Below are 23,210 nucleotides of genomic sequence, written 5' to 3'. Positions count from 1 at the left end.
TTGTGTCCTAATCGAGGTCAGAGGGAATCCTGTCTCTACGGTTCTCTGCACTGTGTTCTTTTGCGCTCTCAAAAGTAATGTTGAAATTTGGGGTTGGTTAGATGTACTCAGGTCAAGAGACCCAGAAACCCAGCCCCCAGACCACAGTCGTACACCCTGAGCTCCAAAGGGGACGCACATGAGGAACAAAGAGCAAAGAAAGAAAAGGCGCTGTTTCCTAAGCAGCCAAGCTTAGGCCCAAACGCCAGCGCCTGAGCCCTGGCGAGCCAGGCCAGAGCACCCCAGCCGCTCTTCCTGCGGCTAAGGCCAGCCCACGCCACCCTCCAGTGCCAGGGAGGTGGGAACTCAGAACAAGACAGCACAGCGAGGCGGCGGGGGTAGGACAGGGCAGTTCTGGCCAGCAGGGGGCGGCCAGGTCTCCCTACAGGCAGGTGTCTTGCCCTCCTGGTCTTGGTCTTAAGGAAGGAAGAGACCAAAGAGAAGCAATGTTCTTCCTGGTTGTGATCTTTCAACGTCTAGTGACTCCCTGCTGGCCAGTGTGGCCCATCTGGGGCCAGGGGACCACACAGTCAGGCTAGTGCACCCAGTCTCATCCGGGACTGGAAGAGGGGCAGAGAAAGCCCTCCCCAGGTGCACACTTCTTCCTGAGCCTTTCCTCTTCCCTCTTAGAGCCTGGTATGCGGGAGCGGGGCAGGACTGGGTGAACGAGAACAAGCCTTCCGTGGGAGTGAGGTCAGGGTGTGGGGGAGAGACCATGTGGGTGCAAAGAAGAAATCTGGATGCTTGCCTCCTGCATCCTAGAAGCTCTCTGTAGAGCCGGAGGCAGCTTAGGTGTGACCCTGGCTGGTCATGGCCAGCCCCCAACCCTCATCCTCGCCACTGACCTTCCCATCAGGTGTCTCCCTTCGACATCGAGCCCTCGAGTGGCCTGGTTCCGTCGCTGGGGAAGTGCAGAGTGAACATCACCTTGGAGGCCCTTCACTGCCAGCGTCTGCAGTCTGTCCTGGAGCTGGAGGTGGTCAACGGAGCCTGGAGGTGAGGGGGTTGGGGGAGCCATTACAATGCACTCTGTGCATATTTGCAGCTTATATTGTGTGTAATTACATGTTTGTCTACAGACGTTTCGGAACTTAAAGTTATTGATACACATTTAGCCTATAAAATTTGGCAATTACATAAAAGAAAGTTAAAATGAGCTGGAGATAATTCATTAGTAATGTTATGGGAGATACATGTATCTCCCTAGTACGCGTATGCTAAAGGGATGTACATTCATGGAACCGCTTTGGACCATACTTCATTGTTTCCAAGGAAGGGTTAATGCACACAGAGCCCTTGGTGCAGCGTTAGTCTTTCAAGATACGCTGCCTGAGAAGCTTACTCATGTGCAGGGTGTGCTCATAATAGAAGGCTCACAGCTAGACTGTTCAGGACAGCAAAAAACTGGAAGCAACCAAGTGTTCAGCAACAGAACGGTCACAAAATAATTGTGGCAGATTTTTTTTAATTTTATTGAGATGTGATTGACATATGTCTTATGTGTAAGTTTAAGGTGTACAACATACGGACCTGATTCATTTCTATTTTGCAACGCGATTGCCACTGCAGCACTAGTTACCACCTTCATCCCTTAGCATAGGTACCATTTCCTGTTTGTGGTGGGAATACGCAAGTCTCCTGGCAGGTTTGATGTATGTCGCACGGTCCTGTTGTCCATGATCACCCAGCTGCGCATTAGATCTCCAGGACCTGTTCGCCTACTAGTTGCAAGTTTGTGCCCTTAAACCACATCTCTCCCAGTTCCCCACCCCCAGGCCCTGGTAACCACCCTTCTACTCTGTTTCTATGATTTTGGCTTTTTTAGATTCTACACATAAGTGATATCGTACAGTCTTTGTCTTTCTCTGACTTATCTCACTTAGCGTAATGTCCTCAAGGTCCATCCACTGTTGTTGCAAATGGCAGAATTTCCTTCATTCTCATGGGTGAATATTATTCCATTGTATACGTACCACATCTTCTTTATCCATTCATCTGCTGATGAATGGTTGCTTCCATACCTTGTCTATTGTGAATGATGCAATAAACATGGGAGTACAAATATCTCTTTGATAGCCTGTTTTAATTTCCTTTGGATGTATTTCCAAAACTGGAGTTGCTGGATCAGCTGGTAGTTATATTTTTAATATTTTGAGGAGACTTTATACTTTTTCTGTTGTGGCTGAACCAATTTGCATTCCTACCAATGGCGTACAAGGGTTCCCTTTTCTTCACATCCTCACTTGTTATCTTTTGTCTTCTTAAAGATAGCCATTCTAACAGGTGTGAGGTGGTAGCTCATGGTTGTTTTGATTTGCATTTCCCTGACAATGAGCGATGCTGGGCATCTTTCCATGTACCTGTTGGCCATTTGGATGTGTTCTTTGGAAGAGTATATAGTTCTTCTGCCAATTTTTTAATTGGATTATTTGTGGGGTTTTTTGCTGTTGAGTTGTATGAGTTCTTTATATATTTTGGATATTAACCCCTTATCAGATATATGGTTTTGTTGACTGAAAAAAAAATGCACAGCCTAAAAGTTGAGAATTATGTTTTATTCAGGGACCTTACTGAGAACGCCAGCCCTCAGCTCTGAGGGATTTTTCCAAAGAGGTAAGGGAGGAGCTAGAATATATAGGAGTTTGGGCTGGGAAAAAACAACATGTAATAGCACATCAAAAGATGACTGCTAATCACAAGAAACAGACATCTCAAGTTAATAATTGTAGTGCTTTTCTACGTAAGAGAAGATGCAAGTGTCTGGGCTTATTGAAATCATTCCTTTCACACGCCTCTTAACTACCTAGGGCTAGTATCCTGTTTTTCTCTGTGCACCTTTGCAGGCAGGTGCGCTGGCTCTTGGCTCCATGGTTGCGACATCTTATGTCTCCACTGAAATGGCAGGCGACATTCTTTGTCTACGGTGTGCAAATACTGTCTCTCTTTTGGTAGATCGCCTTTTCGTTTTGTTCAGTTTCTTTTGCAGAAGCTTTAGTTTGATGTAGCCCCACTCGTTTTATTTTTTGCTCTTGTTTTTTGCACTTTTGGTGTCAAATCTAAGAAAGCATCACCAAGACCAATGTCGAGGGTCTTGTACCCTGTGTTTTCTAGGAGTTTTATGGTAAAAGGTCTTTTGTTTTAAGTCTTTGATCCATTTTGAGTTAATTTTTCTACATGTGTATCCAGTTTCATTTTTCTACATGTGTATCCAGTTTCCCCAGTGCCATTTGTTGACAAGACTATCTTTTCCCCATTGAGTGTTCTTGGCTCCCTTGTCAATTAGTTGACTGTATATGTGGCATTTTTAAATGAGTGAATATCATTGTATTCTGGGAGGAACACTGGAGGATTTGAAGGTTCTTAGTGATATTGCTTCCTTCCCTCCCCTCTCTTCCTTCTTTCCTTCCTTCCTTTCTTATGGGAAATTCCCTACATATGTAAAAATAGTTTAGTGTAACGAGCCCCCAGGTATCCATCATCTATTTTCAGTAATTAGCAAATCACTGCAAATATTGTTTCATCCACATCTATCTTCCTACTCCCTCTCAAACTATTTTGAAGCATAATACTCATTTTCTTAAGCCGGCTGGTGGTAATATTTTGTTTCCTAAGCTGGGTAGGGGTGGTACACAGATTTTTTTTCCATTATTCATCTTTAAACTGTGTATATATATTTAAACTTTATATGTGTTTTATAGTCATTTCTGCATATATTTTGTATTTCACTATAAAAACATTTAACCGTTCGTTTTAAATGTTCACGGATACTTGAATTAACTTCCAAAAAGAATGTGCCATTTTATGCTTCCACCTCCAGGGTATGAGGCTACCCATCACCTCAGTCTCACGGGGATGGATGTTCTGGGACTTCTGTACTTGGGCCAGCGATGGCGGGGTGGGGGCGAGGGGTACCAGCAGTTGCCATTGTGGGTCTCAGGGTTTTCCTCCATGCTCACGGATGCGTCCTTGGCCTTGCAGGTGACTGATTGACTAATTGCTGGATGTCCTTGTTTTGGCAATCATATTTTTAAATTTCAAGTTTTTCTGTTTGTGGATTGTTCCCTTTCTGTAGTAAACTGTTACTTATTGTCTTACGGATGCAACAGCCTCTCCAGTGACCCCAAGGAAACTGATTTTTGTTGCCTCAGATTTGGGTTTGGAATCCTTCTTTACTTTTTGGTTTTCCCTCTTTGTCTAATAACCCTTGGCTGCCCGGTCCTGTTTCTGAATGGAGGAGGAAGTTGATTTGCATGAGGAGCTGGTGTTGTCAGTTTTCTCTGAGTAAGAGGGTGTAGGCTGAGGGCCCTCCTCCTCCTCCCAGGAGGGACCGGTATCTGAGCACCCTCCCAGGATGCAGCTTCCTGAATAAGAAGAAGGGGCCTTTGGGAAAACAGCCCAAGACAGGCCCAAGACGAACAGTAGAGGAAACCCATGCTGGCCAGCTGTGCAGCTCGGTTCATTCCTTTCTTGGTAAACAGAATCTTTAGGGCTGTGTTCCCTCTGGACAGCTGAGAGGGCCAGTGTTACTGCAGGATCTGCCCTGACCTCTCTCCACCAGGCCCACATTCTTCAGTGGGGATGGGGAGGCGGGTAAGTCTTCTGTGTGTTGCCTGAGCTCAGGGGCAGGAGCTCATCTAGCTGAACCGGCCCGCTAATCTCCTCACACTCCTTTCTTACCTGCCCTGCTCTTTCCCCGCAGCCCACCCCCGCCCTGAGATGCCTCTCATTCCTGTTAAGGAATCTCTGCAGGGCCTTCTCCAGGGGTTTTAAGGAGTCGTCATGTTCTCTTCTGTTTTATCGGTTAATCTGATCACATCCTTTCTTTTGATTTTTTCCCTCATTGGAATAGCATTAGGTTTACTTCTTCATTTAAAAATTTTCGCACATAGTGCGTGACGTTAACATCATCTCTTATTATAATGATGACACATGGGCCAGGTCTAACAGCTGAAGGTCCTGACCTCCATCCTTCTCCTCCCTGCCCTCCTGCTTCTGCACTCCCTCAGCAGCTTTTAATAGTACTCCTCCTGAGGTATGTGAAGTGACGTTTCACTGAGGATTTGATTTGAATTTTCCTGATGGCAAATGATGGTTAGCATCTTTCATGTGCTTATGGGCCATTTGTGTATCCTGTTTTGAGTTCTTTGCCTGTTTTTTGTTTGTTTGTTTAAATAGGACTATTTGTCTTTTTATCATTGAGGTGTAGGTGTTTATATACTCCAGATACAGGGCTCACTAGGTATATGATTTTCAAATGTTTTCTCTCATTCTGAGGATTGTCTTTTCGCTTTCTTGATGGTATACTTTGACGCACAGAAGTTTTAAATGTTGGTGGAGGCCAATTTACCTTTCTTTTTTTGTCTTTTGTTGCTTGTGCTTTTGGTGTCATAGCTAAGAAACCATTGCCTAATCCAATGTCACAAAGATTTACTCGGATGTGTTCTTCTTAGAGTTGAATAGTTTTAGCTCCTCTCTTTAGGTCCCTGATCCATTTTGAGTGAGTTTCTGTACATGGTGAGAGGAAGGGGTCTGAGTTCATTCTCTTCCAACTAGGTAACCAGTTATCCCAACACTGCTTCTTAAAAAGACTTGACTTTACCCACAGAACTGTCTTGACACCACTGTCAAAACTCAGTTGACTCTAAATGTGGGGGGTTTATTTATGGACTGTCAGTTCTGTTCCACTGATCTGTTATGTCTGACCTTATGCCGTATCGACAGTGTTCTGTTTCAAGTGGCTTTGGGATAACTTGAAATCAGGAAGCATGAATTCTCCAACTTTGCTTTTCTTTCTCAAGGTTGCTTTGGCTCTCTGGATCCTCTGAATTTCCATATGAATTTTAGGGTCAGCTTATCAGTTTCTACAAAGATTCAGCTGAGGCTCTAATAGGGAGTGTGTTGAATCTGCAGTTAATCTGGGGAATGTCGCCATCCTAACAGGGTTAAGTCTGCCTCTCCTTGAACATGAAATGCCTTTCCATTCGTTTACCATTTATTTAGGTCTTTTTACATTTCTTTCGATGATATTTCGTCATTGTCAGTGCACAAGTCTTGTACTTCTTTTGTTAAAGTCATTCCTAAGTATGTTACCACTTTTGATGCTTTTGGAAATGAAACTTCTCTTAATTTTATTTTACGATTACTCATGGCTAGTGTATAGAAATACAAATGGTTTTGTATATTGAGCGTGTGTCCTGCATCTGCATTTAGAGATAATTTTACATCTTCCTTTGCAAGATATGTCAGGGATATGTCCTTGGCCTTGCAGGTGACTGATTGACTAATTGCTGGATGTCCTTGTTTTGACAATCATGTTTTTAAATTTCAAGTTTTTCTGTCTGTGGATTGTTCCCTTTCAATAGTAAACTGTTATTTGTTGTCTTACGGATGCAACAGCCTCTCCAGTGACCCCAAGGAAACTGATTTTTGTTGCCTCAGATTTGGGTTTGGAATCCTTCTTTACTTTTTGGTTTTCCCTCTTTGTCTAATAACCCTTGGCTGCCCGGTCCTGTGTCTGAATGGAGGAGGAAGTTGTTTCAAAGTATGCCATCAAGAAAGCAAAAAGGCACAAGGTCCTGGGTTGAATCCCCAGCACCTCCTCTAAAAATAAAACAAATAAGTAAACCTAATTACTTTCCCCCACAAAAAAAAGTTAAAAAATAAATTAATGAAAATAAGTATCATTGTGACTTTTACTCTTTTAAAAAATTTATTTTATTTTATTTTTTCCCCTTAACAGAGGCACTGGGGATTGAACCCAGGACCTCATGCACTCCAAGCCCATGCTCTACCACTGAGCTATACCCCCCACGCCTATAGTTTTACATTTCACATTTAAGTCTGTGGTACATTTTGAGTTAATTTTTGTATATAAGCAGCAAGGTTTAGATAGAGCTTTATTTTGTTTTTGCCTGTGGATATCTAACTCCTCCAGCATCATTTGTTTGAAAGACTGTCCTCCCCACCATTGAACTGTTTTTTGCACCTTTGTCAAAAATCAGTTGGGACAACTCAGATGTTCTTCAGCAGGTGAATAGTTAAATAAACTGAGTTTAAATGGAGTACTACTCAGCAATAAAAAAGAACAAACTATTGATACAGTCAGCCACAAAGATGAATCTCAAGGGAATTATGCTGGATGAAAAAAAGGAAATGTCAAAAGATTGCGTATTGTATGACTCCATTTATAAAGTATTCTTTTTTGAGGGGGAGTTTCCACCAATGTTACTTTATTTATTTATTTTATTTTTTAAAACTGAAGTACAGTCAGTTATAATGTGTTGACTTCTAGTGCACAGCACAATGTCCCAGTTATGCATATACTTACATATGTTTGTTTACATATTCTTTTTCATTAAAGGTTATTACAAGATATTGAATATAATTCCCTGTGCTCTACAGAAGAAACTTGTTTGTTTGTTTTTAATTTATTTTTATATATAGTGGCTAAAATTTACAAACCTCAAACTCCCAGATTTATCCCTTCCTACCCCCTTTCCCCGGTAACCATAAGATCATTTGCTATGTCTGCGAGTCTGTTTCTGTTTTGTAGATGAGTGCATAGTGTCCTTTGTTTTCTTTTTCTTTTTCTTTTTTTATTAGCAGACTTAATTTTTTTTAGAGCAGTTTCAGGTTCACAGCAGAATTGAGCAGAAAATACAGAGAGTTCACACATAGCCCTCTTCACCCACACATAGATACTCCCCTACCCTCAACATCCCTCATCAGTGCGGCGTATTTGATACAATCAGTGAACGAACATGCACACATTATTATCAACCAAAGTCCATAGTTTACATTAGGGTTCACTCTTGATATTTTACATTCTATGGGTTTTGACAAATGCGTAATGACAAGTAGCCACCACTATAGTATCATACAGAATAATTTCATTGCCCTAAAAATCTCTTGTGCTCCATCCATTCATTCCTCCTTCCCACCCTCTCCCTAAACTCCTGGAAACTACGATCTTTTTATTGTATCTGTAGCTGTGCCTTTTCTTTTCTTTTTTTTAGATTCCACAGATGAGTAACATCATATGGTGTTTTTCTTTCTCTTCCAGGCATACTTCACTTAGAATGACAGTCTCTAGGTCCATCCATGTTGCTGCAAATGGCATTATTTCATTCTTTTTTATGGCTGAGTAGTATTCCATTGTATAAATATACCACAGCTTCTTTATCCAGTCGTCTGTTGATGGACATTTAGGTTGCTTCCATGTCTTGGCTATTGTATATAGTGCAGCTATGAACATTGGGATGCATGTATCTTTTTGAATTAGAGTTTGCTCCGGATATATAGTATTCTTAAAAGTATAGAGATGGAGAACAGAGTGCTGGTGGCCAGGGATTGGGAGGGAGGAGGACTGAGAGAGGTGACTGTGATTGTGGCTATAAAAAGATAGCAGGAGGCATTCCTCTGATGAAACTGTTCCTGTGTCTTGCCTGTGGTGCTGTCCTGCGTATCCACATGTGATGAAATTGCACACACGTAAAAAGACACAAACAAGTGCAGGTCAGCTGGACGGGGTCTGAGTAAGATTGCTGGATTGTATCTGTGTTGATCTCCTCCTGCTTGTGATATTGTGCTCCAGTTATGCAAGATGTTACTATTGGGAAATGAGGTGAAGGGTATACCGGATCCCTCTGTATTTTTGGGGTTACAATTGCATGTGAATCTACAGTTATTTCAAAATAAGATACTAAGAGCAAAATGTATGTTCTCTCCCATTCCTCATACAGGGGAGAAAAACCCAGGCATACCTGTGTGGGTCTAATTTTAGGTTTTCTGTGTTGTTCGCTGACCTGTGTCTCCCCCTACAGCAGCGCGCTATCTTACTGCTCTGTGGGAGTCTTAACATCCAGTAGAGTGATTTACCACTTTATTCTTCTTTTTAAAAATTGTTTTAATTAGTCTATATCCTTGATCTTTCTGTATAAATTATATAATAAACTTGTTTGTATCTATAAAAATCCATGCTAGGAATTTGATAAGAATTGTGTTAAACCTAATAGACCAATTTGGGGAGAACTGACATCTTTTCTATGTTGAACACAGGCTGGGCTGCACCGTCAGCCCTGGAGGGGAGCTTCTAATCCATGAGCATGATTTATGCCTCTCCATTTATTAAGTCTTTTGATTTTCTTCATCAGTGTTTTGTAGTTTTCAGCACACAAGTCCTATACATGTTTTATTAGATATGTACCTAAGTATATCAATTTCTTAAGCAATTATAAATGGTATTATACATATTTTTTATTGAAGTATAGCTGATTTACGTTGTGTTAGTTTCAGGTGTACAGCAAAGTGATTCAGTTATACATACACACACACACACACACACATATATTCTTTTCCATTATAGTTTATTACAAGATGTTGAATATAGTTCTCTGTACTATGTAGTAGGTCCTTTTTGTTTATCTGTTTTATATACAATGGTGCGTATCTGTTAATCCCCAACTCCTAATTTATCCCTCCCCTCCTTTCCCTTTGGGTAACCATAAGAGTCTGTTTCTGTTTTGTAATTTAATTTGTATTATTTTCTTTAGATTCCACTTATAAGTGATATTATATGATGTTTGTCTTTCTCTGACTTACTTCACTTAGTATGATAATCTCTAGATCCATCTATGTTGCTGCACATGGCATTATTTCATTCTTTTTTATTACTGAGTAGTATTCCAGTGTGTGTGTGTGTGTGTGTTTATCACATTTTCTTTATCTGTTGATGGTCACTTAGATTGCTTCCATGTCTTAGCTGTTGTAAATAGTTCTGCTATGAACATTGGGGTGCAAGTTGGTATTATATTTTTAAGTTCTGTTTCCACTTGTTAGCCTATAAAAATGTTACTAATTTTTGTGTGTTGATTTTTACCCTGTAACTTTGCTGGCTGACTCATTAGTTCTAAGATTTTTATTCATATAGATTCCTTGGGGTGTTCTACGTAGACTGTCATGTCATCTGCGCATAGGGACAATTTTATGTCTTCGTTTCTGATGCATATGCCTTTAATTTCCTTGTGTTCCAGCTACCTTCCTGTGTATGCCGAGGTGCAGAAGCCCTACGTGTACCTGCAGAGCAGCCGGGTGGCTGTCACAGACCTCTACCTGGGCGTGCCCGCTAAGGCGACTGTCACTCTCATCAACGGCACGCTCCTGCCCACTCGGTTCCACTGGGGCAAGGTGAGCGAGCCCACGCTGTCGGGCACCAGGTCTGCAGCCCTCAGCCCCAGAGGCCCAGGTCGGGGGACATTGCCCCCCAGGCACCTCCCAGAACAGATCCCCCCACAGCCTGCCCCTCTCCCCATAGTGCCCAGGAAAGCTGGGCTCCTCCAAGGAGCAGCACACCTGGTCCGGCTTTTCCTTGCTCTGGCCTCAGGAATTCCAGTGCCCTGCCCGAGAAGGAGTTTCTGGTGCACACAGCTAGACTTCCCAGCCAGCGTAGCCCGTGGCTGGTCCGCAGCACTGTTGTGGGCTGCTCCCCTCCAGGGCTGACTGTGCAGCCCTGCCTGTGTGCTGTGGGAGACGGGGCCATGCCTTTGTGCATCAGAGGCAGCTTCCCTCTGTTCCCCATCACCCTGGGACTCTCAGGGCCACTTGTTTAGTCCCCGCAACCCTGACAGTTGTGAGGTCCATCCAGCTGGGTGAGGAGAGGAGAAGGGACCTGTGGTTTCTCCCCACCAGTGAGCCCCTGCCCTGCTGGTCTCACTGTGGGCCCCTAGCCTGCCAGCCTCCCCAGAGCATGCTGCAGTGCTGTGCCCTAGCCCAGTACTTGACCCAGCCATGCGTCTGCCAGCTCCTGGGTCTCCAAGCAAGCTCCTGCACGGTAAAAGTCTCCCCCAGACATGGCACCCTGGGCCCCAGTGAGGAGCGCCAGCTCAGCCTGGAGTTGACCACTCATACCCAGGTGAGTGAGGCGTAAGGGGCCTGCTTGACCGTGACTGGGGAGGCACCCTGACTGGCTGCATCTGTGTCGGCCAGGAGGTCTGCCTCAGGCCCCTCTCCTGGTCTTGTGAGTCACATGTGGGTCTGGGGTCCCCCTTCCTGCTGGGTCTGCTGTCTAGGGACACAGGGTCAGGAAGCCTGGAGCAAACCTGGAGGTGTCCTGAAACCCTTTATTTATTTATTTTAAGAAATTTTTATTTTATTTTATTTTTTTAATTGACATACAGTCTATTTTCAATGTTGTGTTAATTTCTGGTGTACATCATAGTGATTCATTTACGTATGTGTATGTGTGTGTATGTGTATATATTCCTTTTCATATTCTTTTTCACTATAGGCCATTACAAGGCCAAGGTATTGGATATAATTCTCTGTGCCCTGAAACCTGTTAGTGCCAACTTTAGCCCTCCCCAGGCCATTCTCTGTGGCCCAGCTGGGCCGCTTTCCAGCCGCCCGGAGGCACAGAGCAGAGCCCCTGCCCACGGCAGGCCCTGTGCTGGGTGCCGTGGGGGAGGCTGACTGGCTGCCAGGTTCCTCCCAAGAGGGACACTGCTTCTCCTTGGCGCTGCCCACAGGCGGAACACGCTTAGTACTTGGGTGGTTGCTGGCTATCTGTTTGTGGTTCTTGTGGGGAAAGAAACTTCTTCCTTGCCGGGAACCGGCAGACCCGGTCCCAGTTCCTTCCCGGCAGACTTGGGGACAGTGGGCTTTCTTAAAAAGCTGAGCCTGAGCTCCAGGGTGACAGACGGGCCTAGGCCTGGCACGGAGGAGACCTTAGCTTCATTGGAGTAAATGTGCAGCTTCTCCAGAGGTATGTTTGGCGGGGCCTGCCCTCACATGGGCTTGCCCAGATGTTTGGAGCAGAGTCTCAGCCAGGAGCCCTGAGGAAGGGGCCAGGGGCGGGGGGAGGATGTGGGCCACTAGGCCAGGTCTGGGGAGGGTGGCTCACTGGAGGGACTGGGAGCTCTGCCACAGAGATGAGCCTAGACTGAGGTCAGGGCCTTTGTGTTGAGCCCCCACAGCAACCACCCGTGCTGTGGAAGACCATCTGAGGCCCCTCTGCTGGGGCCTAGCTCTGGAGTGATGTGTCCCCGATGGGCTTTCTTACAGGAAGAGTTGACAGATCTGGCCCTCCCTTGTAACGTGTCGGGCATGAAGGAACCACTGGTTCTGGGCATTTCTGGGAAACCCCAGGGACTGCAGGTGGCCATTGCCATCTCTACAGAGGACCCTGACAGCAGGTGAGCCCACGGGTGGGGCCGGGGCCTGAGGGCTGTGGCTGCCATTCAAAGGACCAGCCAGGAAAAGGCCGCCGTGTTGCTGGGGCCCCTGATGACCTCTGTGGGAACAGACCCCTCTACTCTATCCCTGCCCTCTGTGTGTTCTTTCCCCACACACTTGAAGGCATGGTGTCCAGGCAGGTAGGAGATGGCGGGGCGGGGCTGTGGCATTTTGTGGCCTCTCTTGACATCATGGGTGGGCAAGGAGGGTGCATCTGTGGGGCGGCAGCTTAATGAGGAGGGCTCAGAGGGTGAAGTCTGGTTTCTGGGCCGCTCTGGCACCCCCGCCCAGGGCAGCTCACTGCGCAGGGCCGAGGGTGGCCTGTAACCCGGCATCCCCGGCACGGGGCAGTGTTCCCAGCACAGAGCTGCAGCCAGGCCACCCAGAGAAGCTCCTCCTGGACTTTGGCTCGACAGTCCCGCTGAGGACCTGCGTGAACCGTTGGCTCACCCTGACCAATTGCTCCCCAATCCAGACCCCTTTCACCCTCACGTTTGAGTACTTCGGGAGCCCACCAAACAGCCTGAGCCAAAAGCCCAGCCTGTAAGTCTGGCTCCTCTCAGAGGCTGATCCTGGAGAGGATGTGGCCTCTGTGCGGCGCAGGTGGCCAGGGGCTGGTGGGCGTGAGCAGGGGAGGAGGGTTTTTTCAGGTAGACGCAGGGAATCCCAGAGAGGAAAGGGCTCTGCCGCCCGCCTCCCCGGCCCCGAGAGGGCCTGTGGGAAAGCCAGGGCTTGTGCCCCTTCTTCTCAGCTGGGCCTGCTGGGGCGGAGGGCTTCTGATAGACCAGGCAGTGCTGGGGCCTGTTGTGGGGGGGGAGTTACTGTAGGTGGAGGGAACTGTGTGGGCAGAGATGTGGCAGTGAGGCTTGTTGCCAAGCTGTACCTTGAAACCAGCCACAGTGAAAGTATTTACACCCCAGAAATTTGCATTTTACCAGCACACCACCGTGGATGCCTCACCACAAAATCTCCTAAGGCCAGGGAGCCCAACTTTGAAACCACTACCGTGTGTGGAGGGGCACCACTAACAGTCCCTAAGCCATTAACTTACCCGCTCCAGAAAGTTCGTGTGCACTTGATGCTGGACAGATGTCAGCGGGAAGGGCTGGAAATGGCCTGTTGCAGAAGGCCAAGCAAGGGATGGGGAGTTTGCGCTTGGTTTGCATCCGGGGGTCATTAGGACTCAGAGCCTGGGGATCGGGGGTCCCTGCCCCAGAGCCCTCCTGAGTTTGTTGGGAGGCAGTCCTGAGGCTAGCAGGTGGCCTACAGCTGGGGTACCTTGGGTGGTAGGGGTGCAGCAGGGCAAAGACCACAGGTGGAGGTGGAGAAGAGACCTGACCAGCTCTCCCCGGGGAGGAGCAGGCAGGGCCACCTTCCTCCGCTTGGCACCTGGTAGGATGCCGGTTGCCGGGGGGAGGGGGTTGGCTCAGGCCTAGGTAGTGGCCCTGATGGTTTGGTGCTATTTCTGTGTCCTGTCTGATAAAGCCCCAACATGCCTCCTGTCCTGCTGAAGACGGCGCGGATGCGGGAGCTTCTGGCCAAGCGAGAGCAGCTGGGTAAGAGCCCCAGGCCGGGCCAGAGAAGGGTTTTGTGTGGCCTTCCAAGGACTTGGGCCAGCTGCTGCAGGGAGAGGACCCTGACCAGAGACACTTCTCGGTGTCTTTTCTAGCAAGGTCCCTGAGATGGCCGTGGCCTTCCACCTCACAGGGCCCCGTCTTTTGAATGCGGCATCTCCTTGCTAGGGCTTTGATTTGGGATGGGTGGTGGCTCATGAGGGAGGGCTCCCACTGGGGCGCAGCCTCACCAGAGGTGAGAGAGGCTGGCCTGGGACCCAGGGCTCCCTGGAGGAGGTTCTGTTTAACCAGACCGAGAGCGGCTGTAGGGTGGCTTGTCTGGTTAGGTGCCTTGCTAATGCTTGAGGGTTTGGACCTCATTCCTGCCTTAGGGTCCTTAATCCCCTTTCCTGGTTCTCCCCCAGAGTTTATGGAAAGCATGTTGTCTCACGGAAAAGGAGCTTCCTTCTTCCCCCACATCTCCCAGGGCGTGCTGGGGGCCCGCCAGCAGCTCGGCATCAACATCACAGCCTGTGCGAACATGTGGGGCGAGTACTGGGACAACCTCATCTGCATGGTAAGGGCACGCAGGGGTGGCGGTGGCCTGGGGTGCAGGCACCCTGGCTGTGGCCCCAGCCTTCAGGTGCATTCTCCTTCTACACCTGGCCCTAAGACTCCCAAATTTCACCAAGTTGGAAGAGGCTGCCCACTGAGCTTGGGAAGGGCCTTTGCATCTGCAGCAACCACTGAGATTCTTGCAGGAGGGGTGCTGGGAGCAGAAGTGCCCACACCTTTTCCCATGAGGCTGGGACCACACTGAGGGGAGCAGAGGAGTCAGAGAGGCTGCCTTCCCAGGCCAGGACCCGAGATCTCGAGTGGGGATAAGTGTGGAGAGAGAGCACAGCTTCTCAGAGCTGTAGCCTCGCCCAGATCTTGGTGCATTCATTCATCCTCCCATCAGTCCATTCATTTACTCGCTCATTCAGCATGAATTGAGCACCTACCATGTATGGGTTCCTGTGTGGTCCACTGGACTGTGGAGGATACAGGGATGAATAAGACAACAGATGATATCAGTAGAGAGCTCTTAGTTTTAGTATCCATACTAAACGTGAAACGTGTACAACGTCCAACACTATTTAGTTATTGCATAGAGGTTTTCGTGAACTATTTAGTAAATTGAACAGGTTAGTTACATTAAATATGGTAGATATTTGCTTTAAATTGTGCTATACCCAATGACAAAGGATTGTTCACCTTAATATACAAAGAGTTCTTAACTAACAATAAGAGGGGCAAAAGCATCCCAAGTGGGCAAAAGGTTTGAATGGGCAATTGTAGAATGACAAATACAGATGGCCAGTGAACATGAAAAATATGTCACCATCACTGGTAATTAAAGAAGTGGAATTAAAAGTCACACTGAAACACTGGTTTTCATGAGATGAACAAGGTTGAAAGTTGTCAGTGAAAGTGCAGGGAAAGGGTGCTCCGTGCCTGGTGGGGCCGGCTGGGGTATGTGTGCTTCAGAGGCACTTCTGCACTTTGCTGGGGACACACGTTGAAAGTTGCCCCAAGGAAAGAAGTGGATATGTGAATCAGTATCTTCGTACCAGGGCTCCTTTTCTTCTTAGCACTGTTTACAACAGGGAGGGTAAAAGGGAACAAACATCTGTCAGGAGAAGATTGGACAAAAACATAGGCTACGTCCATACAGCTGGGTTCCCCACAGCCCACTAAATGATGCTGTAAAGTTCATTAGAACAATTTTCAGACATTGTTAAGATAAAAGGGAAGATTACCAAAACAAAAGCACGCCCAGAATGCTCCTTGCTTGTATGTTTTATGTCCACAAAAATCTATCTAGACAGTTGTACACAGAAATGTTAACAGTGAGTCATGCTGGGGGTCAGGGTCGGATTATGGGTATCACATTTTGTTTTAAATTTTAAAAAATTTTATTACTTTTTACTAGCAGTTATTTCCATTTAAAAGACAAATGCATTTAATGAAAGGGGCCAAAGACCATCAGGCTGGGAGATTTGTGTGGCTGAGGGGCTGAGCAGGAGAGCAGATGGAAGGGCAGGGCAGGGAAGCCAGGGCTGGAGGTCAGGCGGCCCCAGGCCTTTGGGGGTGTCTGGGGGATGAGCATTAGTGGGGAGAGAGTCCTCGCCCTGCTGGGATCAAGCTGTGGAGACCCTGGTCTGGGTGCAGGAGAGGAGAACTTGGCGTGGAGGGGATGAGGAGCCAGGGAGTGCAGTGGCAGCCAGTGATGAGAGTGACAAAGGATTGGTGTCTGTTTGCAGGTGGGAGACCTGCCTCCAACAGTCATCCCAGTGCACATGGCGGTGGTGGGCTGCCCCATCAGCTCCCTGAGGACCACCTTCTACACTACTGACCAGTTCCAGAAGGAGCCTGTCATCAGGTACCCCACCCCCATCCTCCTCCTCTCATCCTGGAAACCCTCTGGCCTCCATCCCGGGCTGCCCATGCCAACTCGTTGCTACTGGCCACTTGGTACCACCCAGCAAGAAAGCCCTGGGACAGGGCGACCCTGCAGGAGAGAGGCCTCAGGGGACAGGGCTGCAATCTGCACATCTCAGAGGGCTTTGCAGGGACAGAAGTAGCAAGTAGTCATTGTGGCCCAAGGTCAGGGCCAGACTCAAGGCCCCTCACACTGAGTTGGGATCTGTGTGGTCCGTCAGTGCGACTGGAGTGTTGACGTGGGGGTTCCTGGGGCAGTGATCAGCCCCAGGTCACAGTTCACCTGGCGCTGCAAGGGGAAGGCCTCCAGGCCTGGGTCTTGGTGACTTCAGGATAAAGATAGACAACTGTGGGGCCCCCGCTTTGCCCGAGTCCCAATCCCAGCCCTCCTCTCTGAGGTCACCTGGCCTGCAGGGTGTGCCTTGGCTACGGCTGTGCTGAACCCCGTCTCTTGCCTCCAGGTTCGGCACCCAGGTGTCTGGAGGAGACACAGTCACCCGGATCCTGCGCCTGAATAATTCCAGCCCCTGTGGTGAGACACTCATGAGATAAATTGGGGCTCTTGCTAGGCTGTGCCATGTGGAGGCCTGGGCTGGGAGGGAAGAGGGGGTGGAGAGAAGCTGATGGCCCGTGACCTGGACCCAGGTGGCCTGTGGTACCGAGGGAGACCCCTGAGGGCCAAGGTGGGGAGTGACCATGCCCATGAGGGCTTGTCAGAGCCACTTGCATCCTTGAGGACAGGACTTGTCCTTGCCTGTAGGGCTTGGGGTCTCCCAGGATCCATGGTCCACAGATGTCCTTCTCTGGCCAGGTTCACTTTGCAAAGGGACAGACACTTACAGGAGACACCTTTTCACATCCCTTCAGCCAACAGCCCCTAAGGTACCCACCAGGTGCTGTGCAGGAGCTGGGGATACAGAGGCAGCAGGACAGCAGGGGCCATGTGGAGAGGCTCTGTTCTGATGGGCAGGGGTGTTGAGTGCGTTGAGTGCGACTCCAGGGCTGGCCAGCGTGCTGGGGGCCGTATCAAGGGAGGTCAGGCGGAGCCAGGCTGTGAGCTGGGGGTGGGTGAGAACTGGGCGGGGGAGGCGCTGATGGACCATTTGTCCTAAAGCTTGCTGTGGAGAGGAGAGGTGGCACTGGAGGGGGCGTCTGGCAGAGGGAAGCTTGTTCACAGTGGGGGAACCTGACCTTGCTTAAGTGCTATTGGGAAGCAGCTAGGGGAGAGGGGAGATGGGATGCGGCTGGCCTGAGAAGTGGGGTGGGGGCAGGACTGAAGGCGGGGCGGGGGGCGGTGATGGGGTAGATGCTGACAGAGGTAGGGGCTCGGGACAGGACTTCAGGGGCTTCTGGGAGGTGAGGTGGGGCCACCCACTGAGTGTCAGAGGCCTTGGAGGTGTCAGAGAACAGGGAAGGTGTGACAATGTTGTGGTGCAGGTTAGGAGGGAGAGCTGAGGAGAACGGGCAGGGTGGGGGTACCATGTAGGTTGGGGACCTATTTATGGGGGTGGCAAGTTGTTCAGCATGTGGGGGACTTGCTCACTGAGGCCCAAAGGGTCAGTTCTGTTCACCCAGGGTTAGATTTTGCCCAGTGAGTAAATGGATGGGGCAAAGAGATAGAATCCTGGCAGGGCAGAGTTGACATGGCAGCCCCCAAAGGCTTGCCTGTTGGGAAAGGCACTGAGGGACGGAGGGGAGAAGGTAGGGTACGGGGGTTGGAGGGTCCAGTCAGGCGGCAAATAGGCCTGAAGGAAAGGGGGCTGTGGGGAGAGCACAGGGAGCTGGATTTGTGCATTTGGATACGAAACCTTACCTTGTGATCTAGAGGGCAAGGGGTGATACAGCTGATAGCATGAGGCTGTGGACTTTTTAAAAAATAAGAATAGCATGGAAGTGGCATTAGAGAGAAAGCGAGGCCCCGAGTATGAGAGAACGGGCAGCCTCTGGGGAGCTGCAGGGAGGTGGGGGCCCGTGAGAGTCCTCTGCTCCTTCCTTATTCCTCGCCCTTCTCCCCCCACGTCTGCCCCAGACATCCGCCTGGACTGGGAGACCTACGCGCCAGAAGACAGGGAGGACCGGCTGCTGGAGCTGCTGGTGTTTTATGGGCCGCCCTTCCCGCTGCGGGACCAAGCTGGGAACGACCTCCTGTGCCCTGAGACGCCTGAGAGCAGCAGCTCCTGGTCCCCAAGTCCCTCCAACACCTCCGACTCCAGCCACAAGGCTGCCCAGTCTGTGAGCAGGGGGGTGGGTGGGCAGGCTGCTGGGTGTGGCCGGTGGGCCTGGAGCCTGCGTGAGCCTCGGCGGCTCCTTGCCCACAGGCCGAGGGCAGTTCCAGTGGCAGTGTCCCACAGAAGGTCATCTCAGTCATCCTGCAGGGGCACGAGGGGGTGCCCTCTGACCACTTGTTCTCCATCAGCCCCAAGCAGGTGGTGAGTCGGGGCGGTGCTGAGGGCTGCCTGGAAACGTCCCCCTCTGGGCAGGGGCACAGGCAGTGCTGAAGCTAACACATCTGTGCCAGGTGGTCCCTGCCAGGGGCAGCAGCACCATCCACATCTCCTTCACCCCTGTGGTCCTTGGGCCCGAGGTCCTGCACAAGGTGGAGTGTACTGGCTACGCCCTGGGCTTCATGAGCTTGGACGATGAGGTGCGCCCTTCTGGCCAGGGGAGGGACCCCACCACTGCCTGTCGCCTGCCTGGGTGGCTGGCTGCCTGCTCAGCTCGGGGACCCCCAGTGCTCAAGCTTGGGCTTGGTAGGTGGAGAGAGAGCTTCCAGGGAGGTGCCGCCGCCTGCAGGACTTTGCTGTGGGACCCATGAGGCTGGACCTGCACAGCTACGTGCGGCCCGCACAGTGAGTCTGCCGGGCAGCCTGGTTCCTCTAGCCCCCGATGGGGAGTGCCCTTCCTGCGCCCTGCTGGGGGCCAGGATGGGGAGGGGAAGGGAGGGAGCAGCCAGCAGGTGAGCCCAGGGAAAGGCTGGCCAGCGCCAGACGAGCCCCCAAAGCCCCCAAGGCCCAGCCGTGCCCGTTGCCGGCAGGCTGAGTGTGGAGCTGGACTACTGCGGCAGCATGGCTTTCCGGCACCAGGCCAGTGACCTCATCCCCGAGCAGCCCTCTTCTGGGGTGAGTGTGCTGCACCCTGGCCCTACCAGTTTACCTCAGATGTCCCCATAGGCCCTTCTGGAGCAGAGGTCTTATAGTCCAAGTCCCCACCAGCCCCAACCCGAGCCATGGGCTCCAGTGGGCAGAGGTGCATCCTCGGCCCCCCTACCTCTGCGGCTGCCCAGGTGCTGAGTGAGCTGGTGACCACGCACCACCTGAAGCTGACCAACACCACAGACATCCCACACTACTTCCGGCTCCTGGTCTCCAAGCCCTTCTCCGTTTCTCAAGATGGGGCGAGCCGCAGCCGCAGGCCTCCTGGGTCCGGCTGGAAGCAGGAGTGCGAGGAGGAGACGGAGGCAGCGGGCCCACAGCTGGTGCTCTTCCCACAGGAGAACATGCTGGTCAGTGAACGGTTCTGTGATCAGTGGGCAGAGGTCACCTTCCCCCCACTGACACGCACCTGTGTGTTCAGGCAGCGCACCTCCACGGCCCCCACGCAGGTGTGTACGCAGACACAGACACTGACATCCAGACGCAAGCTGCACTCTGACCCACCACGCCCTGTGCATCAGGGCGCACCGTGTCCAGCAAGCAACCGGCCCTCTGCACAGGAGGCCCACACACGCAGCTACAGCCAGATGTATGAGCATGGACACACCAGACCCCTCTTTGTCCCCTTGGCCAGCGTCCTGGTCCCGCGGGCACTGCCACGTTGCACACACCCTCCCTTCTCACGTGCCCTCACCCAGGGTAGGAGCACCATCTTCCTGTAGATATAAGGCACACCAGATCCCAAAGTGATGTTCTGTCTTCTGATGGGGCATCCGTGATAAGAGGACCTGGGATTTGCAGCGTTCGAGGTGGGAGTCCTGGGAATGCCAGGGCCTCTGGGTAGCTGTGAGCATCTGCCTCCTTGGGTTTGGGTGCCCCCCACCTCTTCCCTCCTCCCCTCTGAGGGCCTTCTTAGAGCCCCCACCAGCCCGGCCTCCCTCTGCACAATCCTGGCTCATCCCGTCCACTTCTGTCAAAAGGGATTCTTCAGTGTAGAGGTACTGGGTACCTGCCACGTCCTAAGCGCTGTGCTTGGTCATGCAGCTTCCCCAGAGACCCCATCATGGAGGTAGGGGAGACAGACCTGCAGCAGGGCACCCCTGACCCACTCAGCATTTGCTCCCTTCCTCGGAGGTAAACGGAGAGGTAGCCCCAGGGCACAGCCAGAGGTCCCATTCCACCAGCGCACCCATGAGACTACAGGGTTAGTTACCAGTAGTTATTTTAAAATCCTTTAAAAAATGCCTCAGGGAGCCCCAAGATCCCCGGAGAAAGGACATCCCGTAAGCACTCCACATCTCACCCTCCAGTGCTGACACTGCCAGGCTTCTGGCTCCTGATCAGAATTCTGTCCCAAACTCAATTCCTGCCCACACCTGTGCCTCCTGTTAGTGGTGGCCTTTTATCTCAGCAACCACCACACCCCCCACCCCTTCCTCAGGCCAGAGCTCAGGAACGCCTCCTTCTAGACCGTCCTCTTCCCGACCAGCCAGCCACGAGCCCTGCTGTTGCCCCCTCCTCAGTCTCTCAGCGTGTCTCCCTTCTCCCCACACCCGGATCTTGGTCTAAGACATGGGGTTCCAAGCATGGCAACATGTCAGTGGCCTTTAGAAAGCTTGTTAGAAACACAGGTTCCCAGGCGCTACCTCCAGAGAGGTGAAAGTCGGCTGAGGCCCAGGAACCTGTATTCCTAACAGGAGCCTTGGGTAAATTTGTGGAGGTAGGTCCACAGAACTGAGTTGGGGAGCCATGTGTCTAAGCCCCATCCTGTTGGGCCTAATTTACACTTTGGCTCCCAAACTCCCCTGAGCAGCCAGGGTGACCCTGAGGAAGGCAAAGCAACTCTGTGTCCCCTGCTTAAATCCCTGCAAAGGCTCCTCACTGTCCTCTGAACAGAGAGGGGCCTGACCTGGGCCTACAGGCCTGCCCACAGCCCTGGTCATACAAGAGGGAGGGCAGCTTGCTTGTCATCTGTCCCTCTGGCCCCTCAGCTCCTGAGGGTGGGCACAGCCAGTGTTAGGGCATGAATGCGCCAGGCAGGGTGTTGGGGGTGCTGCTGGGCTGTTTGCTGGGCAGGGCTGGGTCTGCTCGGGCCCTGCGGGCTGATCTGGGACCTTGCCGGGCCTGCAGGGTCTGTGCAGGGAAGGACAGAACTGGGTGGGGAAGCTGCCGCCCACCCCAGCAGCCTGAGGTGATGGCTCATGCACATCCGTTCAGGTGAACGTGTCCTTCTCGCTCTCGCTGGAGCTGCTCTCCTATCAGAAGCTCCCAGCTGACCAGATGCTGCCTGGAGTGGCCATTCAGCAGAGCGCGAGTGGAGAGAAAGAGATGGTGTTTACTCAGAATCTGCTTCTGGAGTATAGCAACCAGACCACTCAGGTGAGTCTCAGGCCTGCCCCACATGGTGATAGGGGTAGGACCAGGCTGTGCTCAGCTCTGTTCTGCTGGGGTCAGAGGAAGACAAACCCTGAAAGTCTGCCCTGGAAGAGGCCTTGCATATAGAGAGAAGTGTCATTCATTCTTACCTGTCTTAGGAGCTCAGAGCCAGGTGGGGTGCTGTAGGGTGGAAAATCAGGGACGGCTTCCTGGAGGTGGTGGCATGTGAAGCCTGCACACTGTTTAATGGAGACAGAAGGGAAACCAGGCCAAGGGAGTAAATGGCCTGATGGGTGGGGATGAGCACCTGAGGGACACACCATCTCTTAGGCTTCTGTGGGACTTCAAACACCAGGTAAGAATACCAAGGACCTTGTTCTGTGGACCCTGACAGAAAGTCACAGGGCTGTGGTGTGGAGGAGAGCTGAGAGGCCAAGGGAAAAGATGAGATGGCCCACAGCTCAAGAGGAGCAGAGGACTGGACAAAGGGGAAGGCAGTAGGGCAGCCCGATCAGGGAGCAGACACCAGAGAGCTGGGTCAGGGCAGGGGCTGCGGGGGCATTGGAGGGGAGCAGATGGCACCTTCCTCGCCCTTTTGCTGTGCAGAATCCCACTAGCACCCTCTGGCTTTAGATGCCGGTGCCGGCCCCCTTCCACTAGCTGTGGTGCTGCCTGTACGTGCCTCAGAAGCTTCAGGACTTGGGATCATAGGGCACCCGTGTCCCTGAGAGCCTGGCTCAGAGCCCAGCAGGACTGGACAAGGTCCCTGGGTCCCCACCAAGCTAAAGGCTCTGCCCCCTCCCCCAGGTGGTGCCTCTGAGGGCCATTGTGGCCGTGCCCGAGCTGCAGCTCTCCACCAGCTGGGTGGACTTCGGGACCTGCTTTGTGAACCAGGCCCGGGTCCGGGAGGTCTATCTGATGAACCTGAGCGGCTGCCGGAGCTACTGGACCGTGCTGACAGGTATGTCATGCCCTCCCGCCTGCCCCACCTCGAGGCTGGGCCAAGACACCCAGGGAGGGGCCTGAGTGCCCTGTCCCTGCAGGCTGGCTCCCCCAGCTGGGCCCACCTGGGAATTCCTGCAGAGATGGCCAGTTCCCCCGCCCTGTGCTGCTGGGCAGGAGCAGAGGCGCACGCTCCCTGGGGCGGCGTGTGGAGCTGTCTGCATTTGTCCCCTTCTCCTCGTGCAGGCCAGCAAGAGCCAGACAAGGACCCTGTGGCCTTCAGGGTCTCCCCATGCAGTGGGCTGCTGGAGGCACGAGCAGTCCACGCCCCGCCCACCTCCATCACACTCAAGCTGTCCTTCACTGCCAGGTGCGGCCCCTCCTCAGCCCCCCGCCACCGCCCCCGGAGCCCTGGCCCAGGGCCCCCCGCCATCTC

At 51.3% G+C, this 23,210-nt stretch overlaps 1 protein-coding gene, 1 long non-coding RNA gene and 1 other non-coding gene across 21 annotated transcripts in view; 1 reads left to right on the top strand and 2 right to left on the bottom strand.

Moving 5' to 3' along the window:
• DLEC1 (DLEC1 cilia and flagella associated protein) overlaps window positions 1-23,210 on the top strand; it is an 84,407-nt gene that overhangs the window by 58,617 nt on the left and 2,580 nt on the right. For 7 of the 19 annotated variants that reach the window (XM_032459206.1, XM_032459209.1, XM_032459208.1 and 4 more), the window contains 18 exons: window positions 896-1,035; window positions 10,071-10,224; window positions 10,838-10,948; window positions 12,097-12,227; window positions 12,619-12,810; window positions 13,753-13,823; window positions 14,246-14,397; window positions 16,127-16,245; window positions 16,766-16,836; window positions 18,334-18,536; window positions 18,623-18,733; window positions 18,823-18,948; window positions 19,059-19,153; window positions 19,339-19,423; window positions 19,588-19,806; window positions 21,674-21,835; window positions 22,640-22,793; window positions 23,021-23,144. In XM_032459206.1, the coding sequence (XP_032315097.1) occupies window positions 896-1,035; window positions 10,071-10,224; window positions 10,838-10,948; window positions 12,097-12,227; window positions 12,619-12,810; window positions 13,753-13,823; window positions 14,246-14,397; window positions 16,127-16,245; window positions 16,766-16,836; window positions 18,334-18,536; window positions 18,623-18,733; window positions 18,823-18,948; window positions 19,059-19,153; window positions 19,339-19,423; window positions 19,588-19,806; window positions 21,674-21,835; window positions 22,640-22,793; window positions 23,021-23,144 (2,420 nt within the window). Of the gene's footprint in view, window positions 1-895; window positions 1,036-10,070; window positions 10,225-10,837; window positions 10,949-12,096; window positions 12,228-12,618; window positions 12,811-13,752; window positions 13,824-14,245; window positions 14,398-16,126; window positions 16,246-16,765; window positions 16,837-17,064; window positions 17,187-18,333; window positions 18,537-18,622; window positions 18,734-18,822; window positions 19,482-19,587; window positions 19,807-19,905; window positions 20,027-21,673; window positions 21,836-22,639; window positions 22,794-23,020; window positions 23,145-23,210 lie in introns of those variants that run through there. The other 12 variants (XM_032459212.1, XM_032459214.1, XM_032459213.1 and 9 more) reach the window with 12 other exon arrangements.
• Window positions 6,776-6,847, bottom strand: TRNAS-GGA. Its single transcript has one exon. It is a non-coding gene; the product is annotated as a tRNA-Ser (tRNA).
• On the bottom strand, window positions 14,892-22,643 carry LOC116657268. The gene is made up of 4 exons (XR_004312373.1): window positions 21,982-22,643; window positions 19,572-21,743; window positions 17,195-17,422; window positions 14,892-15,456 (listed from the first exon to the last, which is right to left on the bottom strand). It is a non-coding gene; the product is annotated as an uncharacterized LOC116657268 (long non-coding RNA).

This window comes from Camelus ferus, chromosome 17 (assembly GCF_009834535.1).
Source record: "Camelus ferus isolate YT-003-E chromosome 17, BCGSAC_Cfer_1.0, whole genome shotgun sequence".
NCBI lineage: Eukaryota > Metazoa > Chordata > Mammalia > Artiodactyla > Camelidae > Camelus > Camelus ferus.
This window is presented reverse-complemented; position numbering and strand designations above follow the sequence as displayed.